At 39.8% G+C, this 10,760-nt stretch overlaps 1 protein-coding gene across 2 annotated transcripts; it reads left to right on the plus strand.

Annotated features, from left to right (window-relative positions):
* The first annotated feature begins 2,907 nt into the window (after positions 1-2,907).
* LOC107732315 (proline-rich protein 7-like) lies at positions 2,908-9,475 on the plus strand. Of its 2 annotated transcripts, none has more exons than XM_016543600.1 (3): positions 2,908-3,211; positions 4,677-5,415; positions 8,462-9,475. In XM_016543600.1, the coding sequence occupies exons 2-3, from the start codon at positions 5,115-5,117 to the stop codon at positions 8,896-8,898; spliced, it is 738 nt and encodes a 245-aa protein (XP_016399086.1). In that variant the 5' UTR covers positions 2,908-3,211; positions 4,677-5,114; the 3' UTR covers positions 8,899-9,475. The 2 variants fall into 2 exon arrangements, with proteins under 2 accessions (XP_016399086.1, XP_016399087.1); XM_016543601.1 differs by having other exon boundaries at positions 8,465-9,475.
* Positions 9,476-10,760: the final 1,285 nt, after the last annotated feature.

Below are 10,760 nucleotides of genomic sequence, written 5' to 3' on the forward strand. Positions count from 1 at the left end.
TGGGTTGCGATTTTATTGTAGACCTGGCAACCCTAGTGTTTAGAAAACCTGTTTGGAAACAGTCCTTATTTTCACAGGTCCATTTGGTGCTACAGTTTTGTCTACCCATCAAGTTGAGACCACCTAGGATCCAGGGGGATAGCTGTATATAATGCATGATGAATTATGCATGAAAATGTAGGAAAAGGGTGTAGGAAAAACTAGCAGGCTAATCAAAAAAATGTTATGCTACGCATTGATTCTATATTTGAATGAACATTTGTATGAACATCACTGACTCTATAATTTATAATGTCTTCTATAGCATTGACAATTATATGTATAATAATTTAAAAGATTTAAAATGATCATAAATAAGAAAAAGAAAAACAACTGTTCAGATAAGACACAAAGTTATCTTATCTTTGTATCTTACTGTCTCGGTACAGTAAGATACAAAGATACTTTTGTATCTTAGATACTTACGGTCTCGTACTGTATCGCGTACCTTGTCAGTGTCGTGCGCTTTGCTTGGCCATTTGTTGTGATAAACAGGAAAGTGTGTTCAAGCGCCAGCAAAACAGTGTAAAGAAATACTCTTTGTGAGAAGCAGTCAATCAGCAGAAGTTAAAAGCAGCTTGTAAGTGTATTTATTTCTTGTCTCAGTGTTTAGCGCAGTTATCGTTGCTAGGAAACGCTTGTTTTGTTTACTGTGGAGACATGCTGAAATGGCGTTTGGTCTCGTACTGTATCGCGTACCTTGTCAGTGTCGTGCGCTTTGCTTGGCCATTTGGTGTGATAAACAGGAAAGTGTGTCCAGCTGAACTCAATTTGAGTTTTGTTATCTGCTAAATGACTAAATAAATAAATAAATAAATAAATAAAGTGACATTGTATTCTAATCAGGCACTGAATGCCCATATTAGAGGAGTTTAAGTGATGATGATATACAGTGGGTACGGAAAGTATTCAGACCCCCTTAAATTTTTCACTCTTTGTTATATTGCAGCCATTTGCTAAAATCATTTAAGTTAATTTTTTTTCCTCATTAATGTACACACAGCACCCCATATTGACACAAAAACACAGAATTGTTGACATTTTTGCAAATTTATTAAAAAAGAAAAACTGAAAAATGCTCAGTATTTAGTAGAAGCACCCATTTGATCTAATACAGCCATGAGTCTTTTTGGGAAAAATGCAACAAGTTTTTCACACCTGGATTTGGCGATCCTCTGCCATTCCTCCTTGCAGATCCTCTCCAGTTCTGTCAGGTTGGACGGTAAACGTTGGTGGACAGCCATTTTTAGGTCTCTCCAGAGATGCTCAATTGGGTTTAAGTCAGGGATCTGGCTGGGCCGAAAGTAAATACAATACAAATTAATATACGTTCATGTAATAAACATGTATATAATACATTCATGTATATTTCTATAATATATATACATTTTTATGAATTTAATTAATATAAAATGCCATATTTGAAACACTTGAATATGCACTGGTACACTGGAGCCTTATATAATTTTCACTGCCTTATTTTTATTCAAACTTAAAGTGCTCCTTAAGTAAAAAATACTTAAGGAACAAAAAGGCTGCTGTTGCAATCTACACAGCAGTGTTTCCCAACCCCAGTGGAGGCACCCCATCACTAACATCCAAACTATTTCTAATCAAACACACCCGGATAAACTTAGCTTATTAGTAGAAACTCCAAGACCTGAAATGGATGGGTCAGGTAAGGGAGAAATCCAAAATGTACCGGGGTGCCTGCAGGAACAGGGTTGGGAAACACTGCTATACAGAATGTTTTGAACATGATTCTATCTTTTTCAAATTGTTTTTAAGCATATTATCTCCTATACAGAATGTTCTTGATCAAGCTCTCGTCTCTGCAAAATGTCCTTGAGCATGTTCTCTCCTATATTCTCTTGAGCATGTTTATACAGAATGTTCTCGGAATGTTTGCGAGCATATATAAAGCTCCTATAAAGAATGTTCTTGAGCATGCTTTTGCTTTCTATATGCAAAATGTTCTTAAGAATGTTCGTTCCTCTACAGGAGTTTCTTGAGCATTTTTTCCTATGCAAAATGTTCTTGAGCATGTTCTCTTCTATATAGAATGTACTTATGCAAGTTCTTTCTTATACAGAATGTTCTTGAGCATGCTCACTTCTATGCAAAATGTTCTTGAGCATGTTCTATCCTATTCAAATGTTTTTAGCATGTTCTCTCGGATACAGAATGTTCTTGAGCATGCTCTCTCCTATGCAAACTACTCTAGAGCATATTTTTCCTATGCATAATGTTCTTGAGCATGTTCTATGCTGTTCAAAATGTTCTTGAGCATGTTCTCTCCTATACATGAACAACATAAACATGCTCTCCCAGGTAAACATATTCTCTCTTATGCAGGATACATGTTCTTTTCTAATCATAATGATCTTGAACATGTTCTCTCCTATGCAAAATGTTCTCGAGCATATTCTCTTATGAAGGATGCTCTTGAAAATGTTCTTTCCAATACAGAATGCTCTTGGCCATGTTCATTCCTATGCAGAATTTTCTTGCACATCTTCTATATTCAAAATTTTTTTGGTTACTGAAACATAGGCCTATATGTCCGGACAGAGCCTTTATCTTACGTGAATGTATTTTTATTCATTTATATGAATGTATTTTAAAGGTCAACCGTCCATGTGAAAATCAATGTTTAAAATAATTAAGTAGTATTAAATAGTCACACCACCAACAACCGACGAGATTACTGATCTCATTAAACACACAACAAACAAGCCTATTCAGACAAAATCGTAACACTTCGATCGCTTTGTTCTACAAACAGTTAAAAAAGGAGGAGCGATCATGTCAGTTTGTTTGGAGAACCGTTATTCTCAGTTTGATACAGAGTCCTAGTGACAGCAGCAGCGCATCGCGCGCGGAGTGCCAATGTGGGTGTTTCATGACGCGCGCGTCATTTACAGGTGTCCATTAAATACCGCGCGCATCACGACCTCGAGGAATGACGCGGAACTCGAAACGCTTTCTGTTTATCCAGGTAAACATTAGTGAAGACACGAAAGAACACACTCCTCTACCAACAAGTCTGCTGTTAACATTCTGTGCCACTGACAACTGCCGCAACTTTATTTGGATTGAGTCACGTCCAGTCCATTGAAACGGTGTCACGCGTCTGAAAATGAACTCATCATGACTGGAAGACGCTTATCATGTAAGTACGATCTTAGAGGCATATGTGTTTGTTTAAAATTACGAACATGTAATCTATAGGTGGTTAAAGGTATTACGAAAAACCGAATGTAGTATACGCCTAATAAAAGCTCAATGGTGATGCAGACGTTTATAAGTTAACATTTTCATGTCCTTGATTTATTTTTATTTTTATTTCCCCCCCTACTGTTCGTAATATAATGTTCATCTGTCATTTCCAATTGCGCACATTTTTCCACAAATATCACCCACCTGAGAGACTGCACATCATTCCATGTATATTAAACGACGGCCATCATTGGATTATTTATTTATGGATTTGTTCATTTATTGTAAGGACTGGAGATATAAGCTTACCAAACATTAAATATGCGGTTTCATGCTGTAATTAAATAAATTTACACCTCTTATTCTTGTGTGAAATGTATTTGGTTATATCATAAAACATTATATAATTTTAATCAAATAGTTAAGGTTCTAGTATGTATTTATTTATTTATTTATGTAGCCTATTTTTAAAGACGCATACAATTCATTGTTTATATCAGTGAAATTGTGATAATGGGGGACATTATTGAGGTTAGGCAAAGTCACATTTCTTCTTCAGTTAAGTAAGAGGCGATGACAGCCTCCTGCTCATTCATGTAAAAAAAGCCAGTGTTTAATAAGAGTTCTCTGACCATTCCTCTAAACTGAATGCCTACCAAGGTAGGTAGTTATGCTAAACATAACGGACACTAAATCAGGAATCAGGGCTTCCATAGGTAAAATTTTAGGAATCAACCATTATTTATCAATCAATACTTGTCTCCAGTGTAATGCAGCTCTGGTAGTTCTTTCAGGTAATCTATAGGTTATGTCCTCCAAAGATGACATAACTGAATCAATTTTAAGGTAGTATGTCGATGCAGTCAGAAATGGATGACCACATGCTGTAGAAACACCAAAAAGAAAATGCCAATGAAGCAGGACAAAGATTGAATCTATTTCCTCAAGGTCACCAAGATCTTATTTGGATAGAGATGTAAATGTGTGTGGGGAAAAAGCTTTAATAGAGCATTTGACAAGATCAGAGCTGGTTATATAAGTTGTCTTAATCTTATTGATAAAATGGCATATGAGTTTTTCGGCAGTCGAGAGCTATCATTAACAGATGAAGAGGTGCAACGTTGAAAGCCATCATTAATGTTCAAGCGTCTCAAAATACATTAGTAAATGAAAATTCATGCTGTTAACACTGTTTCCTCACAATCTTTCTGGAAAACTTTGTTTACTCCAACTCTCTCAATGTACGAAATTGATACTTACCCCCTAAAGTCATTGTGCGAGGCTTGCTTGAACAGCTGAGGTTAATTATGAAATGGGTTATTGTGTGTGAAATATTAAAGGTCTGTGTTTTGAAAATATGACAAGTTCATAACTTATGATGGCTGCCCCCTTCTATGTTCTTTCCCTTTGTTGAGCAGCGTGACTGCCGATGTCCTCTGGAGATCTGAAGAGCCCTGATCTGCTCAGCGGAGGATCACAACACAGGAGGAGACCCAGGCACTGTGAGACTTTAGCATTCCCTCATTGCACCAGCTGTCAGCAAAAGAGCATCTGCAGATATTCATTTCTTCTTGTAAAAGAGGCCCTGGCAGACCGTCGGAAAGTGGCTCTTCAGTTTCCCTTTTGCAATATATCGGAAATCTTGCATTTTCATGAAACACAATTCAAACTGACTTCTGGTTAACTTTGAGAAAATGAGCTCAGCAAACACTTGGATAGACTCTTAATGGTTTTAAACTCCAGGATTTGTAGAAATATGGTAGCTATGAGACTTGGTGAGTGAACTCCACAACATAATCAGACTTTAAATCCTCCCACTGGATCCTGGAGGGCCAAACCTCATCAAGGTGATAATCATGGTGATGTCGCAGGGCACCTATACGTTTCTGGCGTGCTTTGCCGGCTTCTGGCTGATCTGGGCTCTCATTGTCATGCTTTGCTGCTTTTGCAGCTTCGCCCAGCGCAAGCTGAAGCGCCGACGTGAAGAGAGGCTGAGGGAACAGTGCCTGCGGGCGCTGGAGATGGAGCCTCTGGAGTGCACTGGAGGGGGATATCCTCCCAGGGAGCCCCCTCAGTTCTGCCCACCCATTCAAATGATGTCTCCACAGCTGCCTGTAACACACACTCTCCCTCAGGCAAACTGGACTGTCCCTGAAGGTAGGATGTTTAAACAAGCTCAATCATCCAATGCATTTTTGTCTGCAGTCAGAGATATGGGGACTATTAAAATTAAGAATTATATTCGTCCAACCATATTTTCAGAAGATGTGGTTCAGAAGAACATTTTCAATGAGCCATGCCCTAAAGATTCCATGAAATCAACATTTGAGGTTTGTGAATTATTAGGTCTGTTGATAAAATGAACCTGTAGCAGGATATAGGTAAATAAAACTCAAAATAGGACTAGACCTTTGATATGACAAATGTTTCGACGTGTCCTTCTCCAACTTCTGGTTACTGGTTAGTTGTGAATACTCTTTCACTGTAATGTGTCCTTGGCTAATTTTCATTTTGTTCTTACATCTTTTTCTTCTAATATGTAATGTCTCATAGTTATGAAGCTGTGAGAATACATCTGTAATCATGTTGACTTGTAAAGATTTTGAGGTTACAGGTTTAAAAAAATATATATACATTTCACCTTTTTGACTCTTACACCTACTAGACATTTTAAGCTACATCCACTAAACTCGGCACAGTCCCTTAGCCTGTTTTAACTTTAGTGCTCCATGTGTCTTAATAATCAGACATAACCTGATTAAAATTCCTATAGATGGCTTTAACGATAATGCTATACACACAGAAAAATAAGGGGCCAGAATTGTACCTTTTGGGGTACAACAGCTTGTCCCTGGAGCAGTACCCTTAAAATGACATACTTGTACCTTTTTTTTTTACCCTTTTATATAGCAGTCAGCAAAATCCAATAACCAAACACAGGATGCTACACCTTTATTACCCTTTATTAATACATTAAGCATGTTGTGTTTAAAGCAACAGTGATCGTCCATCTTGAGCTGTACCACTCAAAACACCTCACACAGCGAGGGCAGGCTGAGCTGCATTCTTTCATGTATGACATGGTAACAGTGAGTCTTGTGGGGTGTTGTGTAGGCAGACGAGTGCAGCATTGAGCTAGCAGCATTAGAGCCGGGCTAATCATGTGCTTTGGCAGACAGGCAGACTGCCAGTGTTGGTGGATCCCTGGCCATGGGTGAAGAATGTCCCTTTAAACCTGTGCCAAACACACAGGATGGATGACCACACATTAAAACAAGGTCGGAGTAATAAGTCAGCTCACAAAAGAGTAAGAGTTAGAAAGAATTGTGCTCTTTAAAGAGACTTTGTATCACTTTACAACAACAGGCTCGTTATGTCCCCTGTGACGCCTTGGGCACCATATGAGAAAATTGTATTTGATATAATCTAAAGTTTGAAAGAATCTGCAGTGATTTTTAATATACTCTTTTAATATTAGGTATAATATTATACCTTCAAACCACCATCTATGATAAGTAAATTTTCCCCAAAGAATGTATTTAATATTGTATATGAATAAATTCCAAATCACCATCAAGAGTGTCGATAGAAAGGACCTCTCTGCTATAACATTGTCCTTGAGAAGTAAAGATAAATGCAGTTTTTGTTAATGTTATAAGCAGGTCTGAACATTATAGAGTGTCTGGAACTGACCTATTGTTTAGTTAGTAGTGCTGGCTAAGACAAACATTTGTAACTAACTCGGCTCTGTTTGTGCTTTGAACATGAATGTTATTTCAAATTGCATCGCTTAGACTTTTCGTCCTGGCCTGGCCGTATCTACCCCCGACCGTACATGGGACAAACAGGTTGAAGGATGTATGGATGGCCATATCTAGGAATCAGAATATGATTGAGATTAAAAAGGCTAGAATGCACTACACAACTTTTAAAATCTGAACATCATCTAAAACACTAGGTATGAAACCCTTGCTGACTTTGTAAAAGGCTAAAAAAAACAAAAAAACAACAACAACTGGGCATCATACACTAAAGAACTGAGGATCACACATACTTTCAAGTCGTTCTGAGCACAACAAACTCGCATACTGTAGAAATGTGCCTTGTTGCTAGGAGACACATGACAAATGAAAACGATGTGTGTTCTAAAATCGGCTCAAAATATCAAACGTTTGATATCCTCTGACTTCAAGGAATCATGGTCTGAAGCTAAAAAAGGCTGTGCCCATAATACAATTTTCTGTAAAATCTGTCAAAATTTGACTAAATTGACCAAAATCTGCAGACTGACTTTGACGTTTGGCAGCTAGCATTGATGCATCCAAACTCTAAATCTGGGCAAAAATGTATTCCACCCTTTAGGCTCTTTTGATAACCCCAGCAAACTTTAGCAACATCCTTGAAACCACCTAAAATTCCCTACTAACAGCATAGCAATGTGCTACCTATCCAGAACACCCTACCAATCCTCTTGCAACCACCCAAAATGCTTTAGTCACCTGCTAACAACCACTCAGAACCTTTTTGCACATTTTGGCATAGAGTTTTGCGTTGGCATTGTCCTCAGAAAATGTCAAAATGTGTTTTTCCGCAAGTTGGGTTTGCAGTGCAGTTTAAGAAGCACCACCTCCATTTGCTGCAGTCCTATATCAGAACACATGATAATTAAGAAGAGCCTATAAGCTAAGTGCTTCCACATGGCACTGCTAGCCTCTAGGACTTTTTCGGTTGGCTTTCATCTTACATTCTGGCAAAAGCACAGCTGATAGGGGGGAAAACACTGCCTAGTCATAGCCAAACACATTCTTATCTCTGACCTCAATATGCTGGTTTATCACTTCCCTCCACAGGAGAAAATCTATCCTAGTTTTCATCTAGGAGTGAGAGGTGACCTTGGAGGAAATAATAAAAGCTTCAGTTCCTCTACCCTCTCCTGATAAAATATACGGAGTCCTCATTTATGTGGTCTAATGTCCTCTGATAACTTCATGCAGAGGTTTTTTTGATCTGATAAGTTGTGTGATTGCATATATTTAATGATGTCTGGGCTGACTTGGAAAAGAAAGGGCCACATTATCTTGGGGTCACGAGGCAACAGTTCTTATAAGCGTAAATGTGAAGGACTATACCACTAAAAACTTGTACATTTGATGCAGCTTGCAGTGTACTTCCCGTTCTTTAGTGAACGGTTTGTTTTTCTCAGCAGAAACAGATGTCTTTGGAAAACCTCCCTGCTACGAAGAGGCCGTATTGATGGAGGATCCACCGCCCCCTTACAGTGAGGTTCTGGCGGACCCCAGGGGAGGAACTTACACCAAACCTTCATCCAGGTCCTCCAGGGAGCACCAGGAGTCCGAGACCAGCAAGATGGCCCCCGTGACCGTGTTTCCAGAACGTGGCTACTCCTCCCTAATACGCCTACCTTCGGCCAGACGCTGGGACTCACTGGGGCACCTCCTGTCCACCATGGACCTTAACCACAACAACCTGCCTGTCGAGCCTCAGGCCTCTGCCATCGCCACAATGCCTCGTGAGGGCCGGACTCACACAGACTTGGGCTTGCGGGGACTCCGTGGTCTGGATCAACACTATGGTTTGCCCACAGCCTTTCCCCTTTTGGGTCGAAGCACAGCGGTATGAGGCCACAAAAATAGACCTCCGGACCACTTTCTGAGATGAACACTCACAATGCTGAGTCATATGTGGTCTGAAGAGTCTGCCAGAGGCATTTCGAACTCTGTCTTTTGGGGGCCGCATCAGTTCAGGATGATTCAGCTTTGTTCAGGGGTTCATTTGCAGATCCATCATACTCACTTCTCTCTCGTCCTCCTCCTTGCTCTCCGTGGCATCTCCACCTGATGCAGAGCAGCAGCTATTATGTGAATGCTGTTGCCATGGCTCCCGGGAGCTGTCTGCAGCCCACCAACACCTCGCCCCTCACATCATCTCTTCTTCCTTTCTCATCTGCGGCTCACTGATATAATACAAATGACATTTCAAACCCTGTCTTTGTGACATGGGGTAAAATACAGTAAAGTGCGACATGGTGAAATGACAGTGGTAGGTCCGTACTGTAGCTACACAATGCTGCTCAGCTGTACAAAAATGTTTCATAAACTGGGAAACAATACCTGGCATCTCTTTCTGGATTTTCTGCCAGTTCTTTTCTCGAGAAGGAGCCTGAACTTTGGGGGTGGATGGAAAAGCTTCAAAGTAATCACAAAGAAGTTGGCTGAAGAATTGCGATTTTTGAAACATGTCTGTAGTGTCCATTGGAAAAAAGTTGTCTCTCACAGCTTAAAGGGGTCATGAGCAGCCTTTTTTTATTATTTTGCACTGTTCTCTGAGGTCCCTTACCAAGATTTTTACATCAAAAAACATAATTTAGGTAATAGGCTATTTTCTGTCTTGTTTTTAACCCCCCTCATGTGAACGCCATGTCGGCGGCAGCGGCGGTGAGGGTTGTGGTGGTGTCAGTGAAGTGTCCGTGTTTCACTTCGTCTCGAATCGCGCTCGTGGAAAGCACTTAAGAAACAGTGTCTCTTCCGCGGCTCGGTGCGCTTTCAACTCATTTTTTTTAGTCTCGAGCAAGACTGTACGACATTTACATTACATGATTTGACTGATTTTTACGTAGAAAGGGCGACAGCACACTGCATTAAAAGAAATGATCATTCATATTTACATAGCTGCAGGCCAAATTCAAAAACAAAACTAAAATTAAATCATCTTTGAGAGCAAAGGGGCCCCTTGCGTATTTTGCATATAGGGAGGATCGGCTCTGCGAGTACTGCTCTTTGTATTCTGATCTGAATTGTCACGATGTCCTGAGCTCATGTTGCCTCACTGAAGATAGATTACTTCTGACTGCTTTCTACATGATTTGACTGATTTTTACGTAGAAAGGGTGACAGCACACTGCATTGAAAGAAATGATCATTCATGTTTCACATAGCTGCAGGCCAAATTCAAAAACAAATTAAAATTAAATCATCTTTGAGAGCAAGGGGGCCCCCTGGTGTTTCGGGGGCCCTACGCAGCTTGCGTATTGCGTATAGGGAGGACCGGCTCTGGTAAATGGCCATTGCTATGATTGGCTAACAGTTGTGTATGTTTGACAGTACATCCTTCGAACGCTGCTGTGATTTAGGTTAAAAACGCATAAATACTCCGTACATATCAAACAACCTCAGACAAAGCAATAGTGACCACTTAATGAAAACAGTTACTCACACTTGTGTGATGCGACATTACTGTTAAATCCAATAAAGTTGGCACATCATTGTCTTTTAGTTTCAATCTTTCTGAAAATCCCACATCGAATTGTGCTTTGTTTGTAAATGAATCCACGGAAAAATGAAGTGAGCAAAGGACCAAGTTCTTGCTGACGCGGTCTGGAACTTCATTAAAACTAAAGTTCATTCACTGTTTCCTAATGTTAGGATCAGAAGCAAGGCGATGCAAAGACTGTGTTTTTCCACAACTTGGCACTGCACTGCGTC

Source organism: Sinocyclocheilus rhinocerous, unplaced genomic scaffold (genome assembly GCF_001515625.1).
Source record: "Sinocyclocheilus rhinocerous isolate Xijiao unplaced genomic scaffold, SAMN03320098_v1.1 scaffold249, whole genome shotgun sequence".
Classification (NCBI taxonomy): Eukaryota; Metazoa; Chordata; class Actinopteri; order Cypriniformes; family Cyprinidae; genus Sinocyclocheilus; species Sinocyclocheilus rhinocerous.